This window comes from Triturus cristatus, chromosome 11, assembly GCF_964204655.1.
Source record: "Triturus cristatus chromosome 11, aTriCri1.1, whole genome shotgun sequence".
Lineage (NCBI taxonomy): Eukaryota > Metazoa > Chordata > Amphibia > Caudata > Salamandridae > Triturus > Triturus cristatus.
Window position 1 is genome coordinate 151720906 of NC_140594.1, and position 19702 is coordinate 151740607.

Consider the following 19702-nt stretch of genomic DNA (forward strand, 5'->3'; position numbering starts at 1 on the left):
AGAGAGGCTACAAAATCTACCAGCCCAGATTGTACACTGAACCCAGGTCTACTCGAATTGCCATGAGATACTGTCAATAAATGTAAAGAAGGACGCCAAGGAAAATGGAGATTAGTGTCGGAGAATGTGTAACTGTGCAAGCTGACCGGATATGATGGCACTTCAGGTGGTAATGTTTCTGGTGCACGGGCAGAAGTGGGGTGATTCAGTTAAATGTCCCTTTTTTGAGATGCCTCCTGTGGGACATAGTGTTTTACTGGCTAGCTCCCTCTTTATTAATGGAATCACTTCCAATGTTCAGTGAACGCTTTCCAGTACCAGGTTATTACCTTTTTGTTCCTGGAGCGATATTCCAACATTTCTCAGCAACTCTGTGCTAATACAGAACGGGGGTAACCATTTGCCAATCCTCTCATTACTGACATTACGAATACTTAGGAGTACCTTAAGCATGTAATTTGATGTTCATATGAAAGACACTCCGTGTTCTCTTGGACAACAGTGTGCACTGATATAAAGCAGTATCATTTATTTATCGAGTTTTATATAGCGCGAAGGTTTCAGAGCGCTTCACAGAGTTAGCATATATATATATATATATATTTATATATATATATATATAGCTTTATAGTGCTAGACAGCAGCAAGTGCACAAGTTACATGTGGAGTAAAAAAAATATGTAATAATACAAAAAAATATATATAATGTAAAGGACAGGATAACTTTTGAGGTAGCATGGGCTATTGTGAGAGACACCGTTTTTCCAAGGTAGTGATGCTAAGATTTGTTGAGAGAGTGCAGGGAGGGAGCGCGCAGACCGTTCTGGAGAATTAGGGAGAGGGTTTAGATATTTGTTGAAGTGCAGACCTTTCAGTTTCTTCTTAAAGTGAGGGAATGATTTGTTGCCAGTAACCCCTGAGGCAGTGAGTTCCACACTCTGGGAGCGTTCCCAGAGAAGGAGTGGATGTGAGATATCTTTTTTAAATTTTGGTGGAATCAAGAGTAGACTTTTCATGGTTCCCGAAGGGTAATTTACTGCAGATGCTGGGGCTTTTGATATTTTGGTGTTGTTTTAAGGCTTCCTACAGATATTGACTAGACCTTTGTAAGGCTCACTTTGCTAATGTTTCCTGTTAGTGCGTGGAGGAATATGATTTCTCAACACCCCATTAAAATATGTTTTGAAAAACATTCCGTCCCTGATCTGCATGTGCACCTTCCCTTGAAAGGGCATGGCCTAAGATTAGATGTCATAGAACAAAAATAGAAAACTGCAGCCAGGCAAAACAGAACACATGGAAAATCCATCATGACACATAGGGCATATGAGTTGCATTCAGAGCCAATCAGATAGCATGTTAATAATCATATGGGCTGTTATCTTGAAGCTTGGACTCATATAAATCAGGGTCTTTTGTTATCTTGATTTCGATTTTGTACTTTTGTTAAGCACAGGATAAACCCGCCCTGGCTCTCTACGAGGTCTCTTTGCATATGCAGAGATTTCATTATTGTATGATTCTTTGTCAGAGATCAGAAGACCTTTTCCCAACTGGTGGCATTTGAGAACATTTCATTTCAGTCTGAGTAAGCAATACAATTTTGATTCCACCTACAAGAGCTTTCTGGAACTTTAGACCTATATTGTTTAATATTTTGTGTAGGGGGACATTACTAAAGAGAGTATTTCATGTATTGTTTTAGTGATATTGTGTACATTTATAAATACAAAACATACTTGGAATAATGTACTATATTGAATGGTAGATTTGTCTAGCTCTTACTACCCCAGACGAGGTGCTGAAGCGCTTTCCAGACAGCCAGTTTACCCTACTTCATGGAGCTCAGAGTTAGTTTAGATAAGAAGGATTCTAGTGTATCTATCTATGGTTAGAGTTATGTATTATAATAAACACTATATCGTTTTTATAAAGTCATAATTTCAGAGGGCTTATTTAGGATTGAACGCGTGGCCTAGTGGCCACTTTGACAAGCTTTATCACATTTATGTGGCTGCGATCAATGAGTGTATCAGGCTGGGAAAAATAGGTTTGGCCCGATTGGAAGTCCCCAAGGAAATAGATTGTTTCAGGGGAAGGAGGGTCACCAGAGAGCTACAAATGAGGCAAGTCAGGCTAGAGGGGTCCACATGTGTATCTTTGATGTAGGTCACCATACTCTTGGATGATGAGCTGTCTTTGATGTCAAGAAGCCTCCTTAAACGGAGTGTTTCAGGTTTTTAGGTCTAGGTTTTGGCAGTGCAAATATGAAACAGACATATAGCTTACAATGTACACAGATCCAGCCTCTTTCAGTCATTGGCTTGAGACTTTGTCAATCACATCTTGGCCCAGCCTAGTGGAGCATTGATCACTCACCCTGTGCATTTTTGGTGTTTGGATGTATTCTTCCACCTCACTTGAGTGCTTGCATTGAACACGAGGACTCTCTGTGCTTCTGCTGCTCCTTCCTGTGTGTTTCCTCCTGACGTGTTAATAGTGCATGCATAAGAACGACAAACCCAGACCTATTTGGTGTTGCCAATGCTTGTTTCCTAAAATGCTCAACCGAGTCATTTCTGATGGAAGGCGGTACAAGGCCTGTGTGCTTCGTCTACAGGTAATGCCAAAAACAAGCTCAGACTTGGGATCATAGGGCTCTATGTGAGGGGACGCTAATAACAGACTGTTGGGCTGAAAGTGTTCTTTCAGTAGTTTTCCTTTAAAAATAAATGTTTTCAAATGTCTAATTTTTAGGCTTTCAAATGTGGAGGGAATGTTGGTAGGAGGGAATGAACTTTGGACCTTGAGACCAGGGTCTGCCTGGCACTGTCCTGGTGGGCGTCCAGCTATGGCCATGCTTGTAGGGCGGCTGGGCTGCTATGACCCTACCTTAACTGCGCTTAGCCAATATGTTTGAACAATTGTGTAGTACCATGCATCATTTGGACACATTTTCGCTGCTCTCCCTCGCCCTGTCCAATGCAGGACTGGTTCAAATGTCTGTCTCAAGACAGGTTTTGGCGCCCAGCTCGAGACCTGGGGTTTTACCCAAATATTGGCAATTGACCAAAAGCAGCTTGATGTTATAATATTAATAATGTTAACTTCCATGTTATGTAGCGCTTAATACTGCAGAGCATGCTACGTCTAAGCTCTGTTAATAACAAGTGTTACTATGATCAAATTTACCAGTACATACTTGACTGACCTTGGAAAGATTCTGGGTGATTTTCTCTCACTGTGCCTCAACCGCGCTGTTTGTTATTTTGTTTATTTATGTATTATCTTTATAAACCTCAATATCCAACCGGGTGTCGCCTTAAGGCATTTTGGATCGCCCTCAGAGGGGGATGCAGGTTCAGGAGCACTTCTTTCGGAGAAATAAGAGCCGCTATGCTCTAGAATTGCAAGGATACCTCCAAGTTACTTGGTTGGGTACGACAAAAAGCCTAAACACTGCTGAATTTACCGCTATGCACATTGCTAGTTGATGCACAGCACCATATAACTATAACTGAGCCACTTTGTAGGTCCACATGTGCTCAAGTTTCACATTTCCATGTGTGAGTAGCTCACTCAGGTCACGTTTCCCCCTACATTCTGGGATTTGTAGTCCTTCTGATCCTACTGTAAAACCAGGACTACAGAATGCAAAGCTAAAACCTGGACTGGATGAGTTACTCACACATGGACAAGGGACATTTTAGAACCCTGCATACATTAGTGCAGTGGTTCTTAGCCTTTTGACTTCTATGGACCCCAACAAATCACTAATGGAAGCCAGGGATCCTGGCATAATGAATTTCTATGATGTATTTGTGAAAGCAACGCACAAAAATACTGAAACTAGTACACAAAAATACAGAAACAAGTGCAACAAACACCAAATGTGAAAGATTTTGTTTTATTCACAAAATATTTACCACATTTTCAAAAGTCAATTTAATAGGAAAGTTTGAGCTTTTCAAAACTGATTTTATTTGTAAAAGGCGAAGTGGTATTGTATTACCTTGTCGTTTTTGCTCCTTGTGCATAGTCTCTATTTTGTCGTCGCATACCAGTGCTTCCATTGAGGCCACCAATCCGCCATACTAGATTCTGCTTCCTGTACTTACCCTGCTCCCATGAATCAAGTTGAGGACATCAACTTCATTTTTAGCCTCCAGTTTTAAATTTCCCCACATTTACAGACTCTTACGTTTTTTATTTTGCGTTTTAGTGCATAAATGATTAATTAATCAGCTAATATTACTTAATTTTCCAAACAGTCACCGGCCTCCCGCGTAGTAGTTGCAGACTCCCAGGAATTGGCGTAAATGCTGTTCCAAGGAGTAGGCAGTGGTAGGAGAAGAACTGAATGCCTGCGCAAGAACAGGCCCTCCTGAAGGCCTTATGCGGAAGTGAGTGGGCTCTACAGGGGGTGTGTCGATCCTACGGAGATGTGACCAGGCCTGTTGGAGGAGACATAGATCCTGCAGGAGAGTTAAGAGACCTCACTGTGGGAGGAGGAGTCTAGCGCGCAACCAAGATGGCCGCGTAGGTGCGAGGCTCCCGAGGACCTCCGCAACCTCCTACATTTATCCTGTATTTATCCTGCCTCGGTTGAGGGGACTGTGTTGGTGAGCCTGAGCTGAGGTGGTACCCGTTTCCCGTTCTCAAATCGGACCTCGGGTGCCGGAGTGAGCACCGATTGAAGTTTGCGGCCTTCTCCTCGCCGGACCCCGGATTTGCGCTGAGGGGTGACCTGGTGGCAAAGTGAACAACAACGGCGGGCTGGGCCTGGTGGGTCGCGTACCCCGCACTTTCGCTTTCACTTTCGCACCCCCTCGCCTTCTCTGCGAGTGAGATCTCGGAGCTCTTTGCGTTGGTGTGGCCTCGCTGGGGGAACCCTGCCTGCCTGCCGGCTGTGACCCACCCCGTCGATCTGGGGTGGCCCCCCTCGGAGCTTGTGGCCCCGATTGCCTGCCCTCTACGGCGTCGCTGGTACGAGTGTGAGAACGGTGGCGATGGCCACGAAACAAGATGGAGATCGATCAAAGACCAAGTCGACCCGGCGTGGCGCCGCACACCAGTCCAACATCATGGACCGCTATACCCTTCAGAGGGGATCTCCTGGCGGACCACACAAGTCCTCTGAGGGCCCTTCTGATGCTCCGGACTTGCCCACGGATCTGACTCTGCAAGACGTCATGGGCGCCATTGCCGAGATGAAGGCCTCGGTGGGCCAGAGGTTCGATACCCTGGCACATAAGATCGACGTGGTCCTTGTGGATGTTGGCCTGGTGAGGGCTGATCTCTCTAGGACCAACGACCGGGTTGATTCTTTGGCCCACACCGCATCGGGCCTCACGACTGAGGTGGCGGCCCTACAAACGGAGGTGCGCCGACTTCGTCAGGCGAGTGCGCTTATGGATCGGCGCCTTGAGGATTCCGAGAGTCGGGCCCGGAGGAACAACATTCGCATCATCGGGGTGCCCGAGGGACGGGAGGAAGCAGCGGCGGATCTATTTGTGGAAGACCTGATCGCTACCCATCTCCAGCCTCGGGGACTGAGTACATTTTTTGCCGTGGAGAGGGCCCACAGAGTTCCCGGGGGAAGGCCGAAGGTCGGAGCCCCTCCGCGACCTCTCATTGCCCGGATTTTTAACTTTCGGGACAGGGACGCGATCTTGCAAGCCTCCAGACTGCAAGGGCCGATTAAGCTGGAAAATATGGAGGTGAACTTTTACCCTGATTTTACCCAAGCGGTCCAAAAGCAGAGACTGAGCTTCCTGGGCGTCAAGCGCCGACTTCGGGACATGAACCTAAAATATGCCATGCTCTTCCCGGCCAAGCTGCGAGTGGAGGTGGATGGTCGCAGGCACTTTTTTGATCGTCCCGAAGCAGCCGGGGACTGGCTGGATACTCTGTCTGGGGATCGTGGTCGGGATGGCGGGGCGGGGGCGGCGGGAGGAAACTGCCCACTGGATCGGGACTGAGGGGTTGATATTGGTCCTCACTCTGGACGACTATGATGCCACTTTCGACTAAGCTTCTGTCTTTGTTCTTTCCTCTCCCATGGAGGTTGTGAGGGGTCTGGAAGGGGTACTCTTTCCTCCTCTAGGGGGTCTAGCTAGTTTCATTATATAGGGGCGACAGGCACACTGCAAGTTGGGGGGGCTGTCCGGGCTCATGCAGGGGTGCAGGGAGGGGGGAGTTTTGTTGGGGCGGGTGGGTTGGGGTGGGGTGTTGTTCGTTTACACCACAAGGCAAATGTATCATTGTGTTATCTTTAAAGTGCTCTCTGGGGGACGAGCGATGGCTTCTGTTTATAATGGGGGGTAGGGGACTGAGTTTGTTGTCCTGGAATGTTAACGGACTGGGGGACAGGATAAAGCGAGGTGTGGTCCTGCAGTTCTTGAAGCGAATTTCGCCCGATATAGTTTTTCTGCAGGAGACACACCTCATTGGCAACTCCTTTCGTGCTATGAATCGACGGGGCTACCGCCTTGTGGCCCATTCGGGCTTCACGTCTGGTTCAAGGGGTGTGGGCATTATGGTTAAGAACTCGCTCCCGTTGGAGATTGATGAGGTGCTCCATGACGACAGGGGACGCTACACAGTTTTGGTGGGCAGAATGGAGGGCAGAGTGGTCGTTTTTGTGTCAGTATATGTCCCGCCGGGGCTGCAGACGACCACCTTTGCGGACCTGGGGCGCCTCCTCCTTGGCCTTCCGGAGGGGATTCTAGTGGTGGGGGGGGATTTTATTGCTGTGGTTTCCGGAACTGTGGACCGTCACCCCCCTAGGGATCTCCCCCGGGCCCAGGCGTGGTTGCCTGGCCTCTTGGATACCTTGGGGCTGGTGGATTGTTAGCGTTTGAAACATCCCACGCAGCTCCAGTATACCTTCCACTCCGGGGTTCATGGTAGCCTTTCACGGCTAGATTATGTCCTGGTTCCGGCGGCTCATGTGGGGAGGGTGGGAGAGGTGAGCCATTTGGCACGGGGTATCTCGGACCACTCCCTGCTCTTGTTGCGCTTTGATATTCTTCCGAGGGGAGAGGGTAGGGTGGTCCCGATTAATCCCTGGTACCTGCGTGACCCCACCATCCGCGCGGAGTTGGTTAAATCCCTTAAGTGCTACTTTGACGAGAATATGGGGTCTGTGTCATCGGCGGTCTCACTGTGGGAGGCGTTCAAGACGGTACTCCGAGGAGAGGCCCTGTCCCTTATTTCCCACTCCCGGAGGCGCGAGCAGGAGGAGGTGACCCGTGTTGAAGCTGAGATAACCGAGTTGGAGGGGGATCTAGAATGTGGGGTGACGGATAACAAATTACATGTTCTCCGACTCAAGCAAGCGGCCTATAAGGCCCTCGTCACGGAGGCGGCCAGGGGCCTCAGTAGAGAGCAACAGGGGAGACTGTATGATGTGGGTGATAAGGCTGGTAAATTGCTTGCGTGGCTGGACAAAAAGGAGAGAGCGAGTTGAGTTGTCCCTTTGATTGAGAAACAGAATGGTGTGTGTGTCACTGAACCGGAAGAAATTGTTTCTTGCTTTGCAGACTATTTCCGTGGGGTGTATTCCCCGGTGTCCTCCCGCTCTGAAGGGGATTCCCATTCCCTGCTCAGAGATATCGCGCTGCCTTCCCTTTCGGAGGAGGACAGAGTGTCGTTGGACGCCGCTCCAACTTCTGACGAAATTGCCCTCGCCATACGCTCGGTCGCTTCCGGCAAGGCCATGGGTCCTAATGGTCTTCCCATCGAGTTGTATAAATTGCGACCGGATACGCTGGCACCACATCTCCGTGCTATGTTCCTTGCGGCCCACTCGACGGGTTCCCTCCCGCTAGACCAGCGTCTGGCTACAATTGTGGTTATCCACAAGGAGGGGAGGCCGCGGGACCGAGTCACATCCTATCGGCCCATTTCGCTATTGAATGCGGAGCCCAAAATTCTTGCCAAAGTGTTGGCCAATCGGCTGGTCGGCGTAGTGTGTGACTTGATTCACCAAGATCAGTCCGGCTTCATCCCCCATCGCAACACAGCGCTTAACCTGCGGCGTTTGCATGGGGTGCTCGCACGTGTCCCGTACATACGGGAGCCGGCCATCTTGGCGTCCTTGGACGCCACTATGGCGTTTGACACACTGGAATGGCCATATATTTGGGCGACGCTCGCGAAATTTGGGTTTGGCCCTGGGTTTATCAGTTGGGTTAAATTGTTGTACTCTGGCCCGCTGGCACAGGTGGTCGTGAACGGTAGAGTATCGGCTCCATTCGAGCTGGGCAGAGGCACGCGGCAGGGCTGCCCGTTATCGCCGCTCCTTTTCGCGCTCGCCTTGGAGCCCCTGGCGGAGTGGCTGCGGTGGGAACCTTCTATTCGTGGTCTCCGCTGGACCCCCGAGTATGAGGACCGCGTATCTCTCTACGCTGACGATATTCTCCTATATCTGGCTTCCCCACGTAAGTCATTGATAGTACTGGTCGATGTATTGCATTCATTTGGTCTTAACTCCGGCCTTGTCATCAACTGGGCTAAATCGTGCGTCTATGTTCTCTCTGGGGAGGAACCTATCCTTCCGAGGGGCTGTCCTATCCAGATCGCCCCACGGGGATTTCGGTACCTGGGGGTCTTCATTACCCTGGATGCGGAGGCCCGATATAGTCAGAACTTGCTTCCCCCCCTCCAGCGCCTGAAGGAGGATGTCGCACGTTGGAGGCGCTTGCCGCTCTCGCCGCTCGGCCGGGCGGCATTGTTTAAGATGATGTCGCTGCCGCGTTCCCTGTACGCTCTGCAGAACACAATGGACGTCGTCCCGGCGCGCTACTTCCGCGAAGTAGAGAGTTTGCAGCGCCGCCTGTTCTGGGAGGGGAGGCCGCGTATCGCTCTGGCGAAGCTGACGCTTCCGTGGTATGACGGGGGGATTGCCCTCCCGGATATCAAGCGGTATTATTGGGCCTCCCAGCTGGCTGCGATTAATCACGGCATGTACGGGCCCGCTCTAAACCCGGCCTTTGAAATGGATAAGATGTTACTGCCGGGTGGTGATTATAACCGTGCGCTTTACTCCAGCTCGCTCGACGCACGTCTGACGGGGCCCACACGTGTCATGGTACAAGTGTGGCACGCGGCTAATGTAGCGATGGGGTGGAAAGATCGTTTGACTCGGGCGTCGCCACTATACGCAGCTGAGCAGTTGGGCACCCTGTGGACTTCGAAGGGCTTCGAGAGGTGGGACATGATAGGCATCAGCAGGGTGGGTGATCTTTGGACTAGGGGGGGGATTCAAAACGTTCGAGATGCTGCAGACGGAATTCCAGTTGCAGGACAGGGAGTACTTTCGGTATATGCAGATCCGTCATGCGCTAGGCTCCGTCTTCCCGGATGTTGCCTCCATCCCGGAGTATTCCCCTCTGGAGGACAGAGTGCTGGATGGACATGTACCGGAAAGCACGATCTCACTAATCTATAAAAAACTTATTAATGACCGCGCGGGATTGCTAACTAGCCTTCGTGAGGCATGGGTCGCCGATGGCTTGGAGCTGGACGACGAGGACTGGGTCTCTGCGGTGGCCTCCCCGAAAGAGGTGGCCATACCGGCCCGCCTTCGCTTCGTCCAGCTCAAGATACTCCATAGGGTCTACGTCACGGGGCCAAGGCTATTGCGTATGGGTTATGCTGTGGACGGGCTGTGTAAGCGTGGGTGTGGTTCCTTGGGGACCTTTCTTCATATTTTGTGGGACTGCCCGGAGGTGGAGCGATTCTGGCGTGGTGTGCATGAGGTCCTGCGGGTGGTTACGCGTGTGTCGCTGCCGCCTGAAGCGAGGAGATGCCTTCTGAATGTGTGGGAGCCAACAGACTATTCGGCGCCGCAGACGTGTTGGGTGACTCTGGGATACATGGTGGCCAAACGCGACATTGCCCAATTGTGGGGTTCCCAGAGGTCGCCGACCGTCTCGGCCTGGAAGGACAACATGGACTGGTGCATGTTTCGGGAAAAGGTGGTGTATGTTGCGAGAGGTAAGCCTGGGACATGGGTGAAAGTATGGGGCCCCTGGAACGCCTACCGCGGGGGAATCTGTACACCGCCGTTATTGCCCGATCCGTCTCCGGCCCCGTCCCCTTAGCCGGTTTATCGCCCCGGTACCGGGCACTGAGTCCACCTAGTCCCTGTCCTGACCTTTTCCCCCCCTTGATACTCCTATGGATTGGTAGGGTCCCCCTTCTAGGGGAGCACATGTCGCTGTTTCCGATTGTGGGTTGCCTTGTGGATTTGTTTTTTGTTGTTATTTATATAAAAAAGAAACCGTTATATGGGTTCCGGATGGTGTGGCTATCAACGCTGCTAACTCCTGTGCATTTCCCTTTGCCGCAGCATGTGCGCTATTGTTTGTACCATATGCTCCTTCTGTCTGCTAGCGGCCGGCCTGAAGGTTGTAGGCCCATCTGTGTATATTTTTTGAATTTTGTAATAAACGGTTTCAAAATAAAAAAAAAGAGACCTCACTGTGGGGTGGCTGCCACCTACTATAGCAAGAAGTGATTGCAGACGAAATGAGATATTGTGGGGAGAATATCTCCTGAAATAGGGGATACGTGTGAGGTATGGAAGAAATAGAATGCATTTTAATGGCAAGTGATCGAGCCGGTGAGACAAGTGACATTTTGCAGGAATATGACTCATACAGGGAGATATATAAATAACACAGAGAAATCAGTAACAGGTAGATATTGTACAGAATAAAGTCCCTCCTACCTGAATCTAGAGAGTAAACTGTAGATTTTCATATCTAATTTTGCATGCGTCTGCTTATAAATCGTGGAATGACTTATCTAATTTTCTAGTGCCTGACATTTCGTAATTTTATTTCCATTTTAGCTTTGTATTTAAAGCTCATTGTCTCATTATAGTGCTTTCAGACCCTTCATATTTGATTGACGGTCTAATGTGCTATATCGTATGCATTATGTTATGTAACACAATACTGTTGTATCCGGATACATCAGCATTCCTTTTTATATTCCAATATTTTATAATTTTCAGTCACACAACAAGGAAAACATGTAAGTTCCCACCTGGCCGTTTTCCTTCGCATCCTTGCAACCATAAGTTCAAATCCTGACTTCATATGAAAGCTGGGTTTGTGACTTTTTTGATTAACATTTTTCCACGTAGTGTCTTGTAGGGTATATGCACCCGACACCCTCTCAGCCCTTCTCCCTACACCTTCTCTTTCTGAAATCCCTTTACTTGGAGTCCGGTGGAGACGGGGGTGGGGGAATGAAGGTCAGTGCAAACTGTTGTGTGCAAGAGAGAGGGAACACCTGTAGGGGAGACCCACCCCAGTCCAGCTCCCAGGTCCTCCATGAGTTTATATTCTTCACCATCATACAAAGGCATCACAGTCTATGGTCTTGTTTGGAAGAAAATGTTTGCCAGAAGCAAAGAACAGTTGTCCTAGCAGAAGAGTGCCGCCATTGCTCAAATAGTTTTACTGAACATGATGCCTGGTAAGGCACTAGAGTAAGGAGTCTATGTGTAGCATTATTCCAGGGGCTGGTTATGGCACATTCTTGGTAACCTATGGAGAGCTTTAGGTTTCAGTGCTTCACAATGGATAATGTTTGTCTAACACAATAGGTGCCAGACATGTTACATATCTATCAAGTGTGCCATGGTATGTCTTCACTTTGTTGTAGTTTCCCAGTTATCTTGTGTTCAAGTGCCACAAGTCAGAGCGTGGAAAACAAATCTCAGACACAAGATACCCCCACCCAAATGTAAGCTTGTATTCCCAGCCCACAAGTAAATTAGGTTTCTGTACAGAAAAAGAAAGGGGTCCGAAGTCAGACTTCTGGTGGTGCTTCACAGGGTGTCAGGAGCACTTGACACTGTTAAGACAGACCAGTTCTAGTTCTATCAAGTCCAAAAAGTGAATGATCCACTGGGGGAGCCACTGGTGATGGAAATGGATTTGCATCCAAAGTAGCTCCTCGAAGTACCACATTTTAAGGATTGCACCCCTTAAGTGGCTGGTCAGTATTTTTCTCCGGCAAAGACACTCAAAAAGCTGAAACCTCCATTGGATCCCCTGAAACTGGAAGAACACGGGTTCAGTTTCTACTGCACCTTTTTACTGTAACATCTCCGTCCTGCTACATTTTAGACGGCTTGCTCCAGTGGTACCGGAATCAGGGAGATCAACTTCAGCCAACAAGACTCACTACAAGGACCTAACAGAGAAAGGAAAAATACCAGGGAGAAGGGTAACACATAGTTCAACTTGATAAGATGGGTCAAGGGTGCAGAGCAGGCTCTCCAACAGGCATTATTCTTTGATGATTGAAGCATGCCCTCGACCTTCAGTTGGTGGAATGGGACATAGATGTAAAATCAGACCAGCTCCACTGCAGAACATCATGGCTCTCTCGCCAGCTCTTCTAGTTGAGTCGTCTGTCACGCAGGCTTCAGTTTAACGGGGTCAAGGAAACCAATCGACGAGATGATGGAAAGCATAACGGAAAGAATGAAGGTGGGGATTTGAGGGGAAAGAAGTACGCCAGTGAGGGAGCAAAAACCACATGTACACCAATGTAATGCTGTAAAGAAAACAAAACTTAGTTCCCTGAATGTAAGCAGTGGAAGGATACAAGTCATCCTATCAAAACAATGGTAAAGCAGCTATGCTTCAGGGGAGGGACAAATACAAGAAGTGGAAGGAAAGCCATCAAATAAAAAGTGATAAAATGAGATTGATAAGAAAGCCAACCAATGGGAATCAATGGGTGCCTTAAATCCCACTGTAAATAGTGTCTGTGGGCGAGACCTAAAAAGTCATGTTTCTACCAAAAGCAGCAATACCAAATGGGATGATGGACGGAGCGTTTGAGCAAATCAAACACTCACCCCCAGTCAACTGATCTGGGTTTAATCCATCATCATTCTTTAGCTAACTCCACCACCCCAGTTCAGACATGGCCATATGCAAATCAGTCTGACCCTGTGCCACATAGGAACAGTCCAGCCCGAACTGCCAAGCCATGTCTTCCCTGGACCGGAAACAAGCATCCTGGGACCGGTTTCGCGTTCATAACCCTCATCAGCCAGGTTATCTTGAATCCAGTGGCAAAGTGAGCAACAGACCCACGTCTGGGCATACCCTGCCAACTTAGGGCAAACAAAGCGATACCAAAGGGGATGATGGACGGAGCGTTTGAGCAAATCAAACACTCACCCCCAGTCAACTGATCTGGGTTTAATCCATCATCATTCTTTAGCTCACTCCACCACCCTAGTTCAGACATGGCCATATGCAAATCAGTCTGACCCTGTGCCTCATGGGAACAGTGCAGCCCGAACTGCCAAGCCATGTCTTCCCTGCACCGGAAACAAGCATCCTGGGACCGGTTTCGGGTCCATAACCCTCATCAGCCAGGCTATCGTGAATCCAGTGGCAAAGTGAGCAAGGGACCCATGTCTGGGCATACCCTGCCAACTTAGGGCGAACAAAGCGATACCAAAGGGGATGATGGACCAAAAGCAGAGCACGACACATCTTTCTCAATTAAGGGGAGAAAGGAAACCATGTTCAAAGTGGATGTGGATTAGAGAACGTGTTGTGCCATTCAGTATTTCCTCTAAAAGAAAAGTCAATCATGGTACACAAGAGCCCATTGCATACAACTTCTTAGCGCAGCAGTACAACATACACTGATGGAGAAGTAAAGGTTCCCAAGCATGGTAGACTGCAAAGATTTTATAGAGAGTGCTAGTGCACACCCCTTCCAGGGGTACAGGTTTAAAGACCTGTGCCTCTGCATGGCGACCAGCTATGGGAACCTTCAGTCTTGGGCTGCAGGGTGTCTGGCTGAAAAATAACAAGGTACACCAGAAGGCTTAAAATAGCAGCCGGATATCACAGCAGACCTTCACAGGCCACTTTCATCTCAGCATGACACTGTAACTTAAATATAAGGCCCTCTGAACACACTCACAAGATTGCGAGACCCTCATCCGGGCTGTAGAGTACCAATCATTGAGATAAATCCTTACCAGCAGAGGATAGTCTGGAGACTGGGGCACCCAGCAATGCCAAGAGGCCTAGGAATTAGGTCCTGCTCAGAGTTTGGGGGTGGCAGGTTTGAGTTATGTTATGAGTTGGGTGTAGTTGCAGGGCATTGTTTCCGGGCTTGGAAGACATTTACTGTCTGTGTATCTGATGTGGAGAGGTAGGGAACGCATGCACACTGGGGACAAGTCCTGCCATTCAGCTGAAGTGTAGTTGGGGGTACGTTAATGATGGTGATACCAGCAGGTCTTTGGTTTTGGCTGGTTGAATGGCATTTTAATGTATTTTGGATGTATATTGATCAAGATGATTTAATTATCTAAATCGGAGATGCTGAATTCCAATCTGGGTCCTTTCTGTTGTTGCAGGGAGACTGATAGAAAACACTTACTGGTTCAGGAAGTCGTCACAATGCTCCTTGTATCACAGTAGTCCATGAGGGATAGAGCCGTGTTTTTGGGATACACACTATGCTAATGATCCCCATTTAAATTGGTTGTACTTAAATGTACTCCTAAAAGTCTGGCACATCTCTGGCCCTCGTGGACCAGCATTAGACCTTTAAGAGGCAAAGCATCTTTTGGAAAATAAGGGAAGGAACAATTGCTTAACTGAAGGGACAAACCTTAACATGAAATATTATTGAGGTTTAAAAACCTGAGTTTTCTGTCCCATCCATTTATATCATCTGAAAAACGATGTAAATTTGATGGAATTAGTTAGCTCGTGCATCAGAACTAGTCCTGGTCATCCAAACCTGACTGAAGTCTAATCCCCCAAATTTTGGGGTTAGCTGACATTTATCGAACTCTGAGATTTTTTGGGGGATTGAATTTGAAGTGGTTAAACCCCTAAATTTGCCTTAGGCTTAAAGGGCTTTTGCAGATAAAAGCATTGAAGACTTCAACTAAACTGATACAGGAGCTGCCGACTTTCACCACTTTACAGGGCGCTATGTGAAGACAAGCCAAAGTAAGGTCTGAGAATATAAGAAAAATGAGAAAGAGACTGGGGGACCCCACTTACTGACAGATAATGGAATGCAACATTGATGTATCTACGGAAGGTATCAAGCAACCGCTATTCTGGCTGACCCATTTTAGGTACTTGCATAGAAAAATACTTTATCGACATACGGCCATATGTACTAGAAAGTGGAAGAGTGCAGTGTTTCTCCAAAATTGGCAATGGCGCGCTTCGTCAGTTTCAAAACGCAGGGCTGCGCCGTATTCACAATGCAACGCACCCCTGTGTTTCCCCCAGCACTGGTGCTAAAGAAGCTGCCTAGCGCCAGCGCAGGCACCCTTGCAACATGGCGCAGGGGTGCCTTTGCTGAAGGGGTGATTGTTTATGTGCAGGAAGGGACACCTTCCTGCACATAAACAATCTTTACAGGCGATTTGCTGTTTCTATGTGTGCTGCAGGATGCAGTACACATGGAAAGAGCAAAATACGAGGAGAACTAAAACATTTCTCCTTGTATCGCCTGTTTAAGACCAGGTATTTCCTAGTCTTATTTTTTGCGCAGCCCCATACCATGTAAATATGGGGCAGCATCAAAAAGCAATGGGTATTGTGGCGGGATGATCACTGCAACACCAATTGCATGCCCCTTTCACCCTAAGTGCTGCGTGAATAGGGGCATATTTACAAGGCGGTGTTAAGCCACGTTAGGTATCTTAACGTTGGCTTCTATATAAGGTGAAGGAGTTAATCCCACCAGAACGTCGAAAAAAGTGATGTTCCGGTGGCATTAACTCCATGTACATATGCCCCTTAGTGTTTCATGCCATACACCCCATAGTAACCACAGAGTGCCTAGATGTCACTCGGAGTCGGCGGGCCTTCTCCACATAGCATGGACTTGTCCAGATATTTTGGCATGGGGTGGCCAGGACACTGGTGACCTCCATTGGACAGTTAGTCGGATTAGAACTTTTGGTCCTGTACCCTCATCCAAGGTGAAGGGGCACAGAGTTCCGCTAAATGGCACTGAGAGTAAGACGAATAGAGATTCATTGGAAACACAAGAAGGGGCTGAGGTTTGAGATGTGGCAGAAATGTATGAATGAGTGGGTGATAAAGGAAGAACGTTGCATGCTTGCAGTGCAAACAAACTCCAAGGTGGGAGACGACTTGGAGAAATGGAAGGAACTGCATAAAGGCCTGGACCTAATAAAAAATGGTAACGCTGCTAGCTGAGGGCCCCTGCTCCATGACAATGCATTTTTGTGATCTGTAATGTGTGGTGTGCTGACTGCGATGTCTCGGCTGTATGCGAGTAATTTACACCCATTATGTGTAACTTTGTATAGCTGATGAATTGTTGACTGTGACCAAATTTTAGTTCTTCACTTATGTAAAAACTCAATAAGATGTTTCCCAAAAAAGGTTTGCAAGTAAACAAAAACGTATATATGGTGAAAAGGCAAAAAGACAAATGGTGAAAATGAAATACAGAATTTAATTTGAAGAGCTTCCACCTCTAACTTCCTTGGTTCAAGACACCCATCACATCTCTCTCATCTTCCCAAGAGATTTAACTGGTCCCGCAAACCTTTAAAAAGTAATATTTGTCCCAGGACTAATCATGGCAATAGCCCCCATCTGGCATTTCAAGGTAATGATTTCCTCTCACTCAGTGTCTTCTTTCTTTTACAGATACACGTGTCCTTTTGTAGAGAAATTCTCTATTGACATTGAAACATTTTATAAGCCTGACTCAGGAGACCATGTCAATGTCTTCAACCTTTCTCCCGCCGAAAAGAGACAGACGACTCTCGGTGAGTACCTTGTTATCGCTGCTGTGCATTTTTCCTTAGGATATGCCTGTCATCTCAGAAAGAGCATCTCTGTTTGTCTAAATGTTACCAGGTGGCATATGATCAATAACCCCAGCTGAGCTGGTGCAGTTCATCTTTTAACTCACCCTGCATAGATTCTCGCGCAGAACGGTGACTTCAAGGCCTTGCATGGAGCAGCACAGTGGAAACAGGAGCTTTCCACTGTGCTGTACCGGTGGGTACCAGTGCTTAGTTTGTAAAAGTAATAACAATCATCATCATCATTGCATAAGTGCAGGGGCCCAAAGTTTTTCTTAGGAGTCTTCCACCAGCGCTGCAGAATGCTGGGGTTGCTGAATACCCGGGCTTCGTAGGCTTGATTCCACCCAAGGCTTCGCTCTTCCACTATCCTACACTGTTTCTTTATCTCAAGCTTGCAGGGTTTTTTGAATTCTACTTTCTTTCCTATGCTTTGCTTCCCTCTTCTGCCAAATTTAAATCTATTCCAAACAAGGTCTTTTACATTAAAGTGATCCTGACCTTTGTGGTCTGCATTAGTATAGTCAAACATACATTTACACATATATGGCATGGAGAGAATCCTGGCCATCCCTGTCTGCATCTGAATACAGATGTATGTATATACATTGAAAGGCTCTTAATGGATTAGGTTATTATGTTTTTGTATTTATGTTGATCAATGTATTCTTGAGTGCTTTTATGGCGTTTTCACTGAATAAAGAATTATGACTGACTATATACATTTACAAATTTAATGGGACCGTTTCAAAAAAACATTTATGAGTAGAGAAAGTAGTGCTTCAAGAGTACTTATTACGTACTTATACAAGCATTAGTGAATCAGGCGCGACATGTCCAACTTCCTATTAGTAAAACTACGAAGAGGGCACAGTCCTTTCTGTCTGTACTAACGGTATATGACTATTGCCCCATACTCCAAACTGCCTTTGTGAATAGGTCCCATTTTGAAGAAGAGCGTAGCAATCCTTCTCTGCATCTGAACATAGTTAGAGATATGGAAATATATTTTATGAAGAGGAGCCTGGCCGCCCTTGTATGTGTCTGGAGAAAGAAGCATTGCAATATCATTAGATATACAATATCTGATATTAAGAGGAGCCTGGCCGCCCTTGTATGTGTCTGGAGAAAGAAGCATTGCAATATCATTAGATATACAATATATTTTATGAGGAGGAGCCTGGCCGCCCTTGTATGTGTCTGGAGAAAGAAGCATTGCAATATCATTAGATATACAATATATGTTATGAAGAGGAGCCTGGCCGCCCTTGTATGTGTCTGGAGAAAGAAGCATTGCAATATCATTAGATATACAATATATTTTATGAGGAGGAGCCTGGCCGCCCTTGTATGTGTCTGGAGAAAGAAGCATTGCAATATCATTAGATATACAATATATTTTATGAAGAGGAGCCTGCCCGCCCTTGTATGTGTCTGGAGAAAGAAGCATTGCAATATCATTAGATATACAATATATTTTATGAGGAGGAGCCTGGCCGCCCTTGTATGTGTCTGGAGAAAGAAGCATTGCAATATCATTAGATATACAATATATTTTATGAAGAGGAGCCTGGCCGCCCTTGTATGTGTCTGGAGAAAGAAGCATTGCAATATCATTAGATATACAATATATTTTATGAGGAGGAGCCTGGCCGCCCTTGTATGTGTCTGGAGAAAGAAGCATTGCAATATCATTAGATATACAATATATTTTATGAGGAGAGCATTGCAATATCATTAGATATACAATATATTTTATGAGGAGGAGCCTGGCCGCCCTTGTATGTGTCTGGAGAAAGAAGCATTGCAATATCATTAGATATACAATATATGTTATGAAGAGGAGCCTGGCCGCCCTTGTATGTGTCTGGAGAAAGAAGCATTGCAATATCATTAGATATACAATATATTTTATGAGGAGGAGCCTGGCCGCCCTTGTATGTGTCTGGAGAAAGAAGCATTGCAATATCATTAGATATACAATATATTTTATGAAGAGGAGCCTGCCCGCCCTTGTATGTGTCTGGAGAAAGAAGCATTGCAATATCATTAGATATACAATATATTTTATGAGGAGGAGCCTGGCCGCCCTTGTATGTGTCTGGAGAAAGAAGCATTGCAATATCATTAGATATACAATATATTTTATGAGGAGGAGCCTGGCCGCCCTTGTATGTGTCTGGAGAAAGAAGCATTGCAATATCATTAGATATACAATATATGTTATGAAGAGGAGCCTGCCCGCCCTTGTATGTGTCTGGAGAAAGAAGCATTGCAATATCATTAGATATACAATATATTTTATGAAGAGGAGCCTGGCCGCCCTTGTATGTGTCTGGAGAAAGAAGCATTGCAATATCATTAGATATACAATATATTTTATGAGGAGGAGCCTGGCCGCCCTTGTATGTGTCTGGAGAAAGAAGCATTGCAATATCATTAGATATACAATATATGTTATGAAGAGGAGCCTGGCCGCCCTTGTATGTGTCTGGAGAAAGAAGCATTGCAATATCATTAGATATACAATATATTTTATGAGGAGGAGCCTGGCCGCCCTTGTATGTGTCTGGAGAAAGAAGCATTGCAATATCATTAGATATACAATATATTTTATGAAGAGGAGCCTGGCCGCCCTTGTATGTGTCTGGAGAAAGAAGCATTGCAATATCATTAGATATACAATATATTTTATGAGGAGGAGCCTGGCCGCCCTTGTATGTGTCTGGAGAAAGAAGCATTGCAATATCATTAGATATACAATATATTTTATGAGGAGGAGCCTGGCCGCCCTTGTATGTGTCTGGAGAAAGAAGCATTGCAATATCA

At 46.9% G+C, this 19702-nt stretch overlaps 1 protein-coding gene across 8 annotated transcripts in view; it reads left to right on the forward strand.

Moving 5' to 3' along the window:
• The window catches only part of PITPNM2 (phosphatidylinositol transfer protein membrane associated 2), a 1082174-nt gene that overhangs the window by 614291 nt on the left and 448181 nt on the right, over positions 1-19702 (forward strand). For all 8 annotated transcript variants that reach the window (XM_085633970.1, XM_085633975.1, XM_085633974.1 and 5 more), the window contains one exon: positions 16713-16834. In XM_085633970.1, the coding sequence (XP_085490096.1) occupies positions 16713-16834 (122 nt within the window). The remainder of the gene's footprint in view (positions 1-16712; positions 16835-19702) is intronic.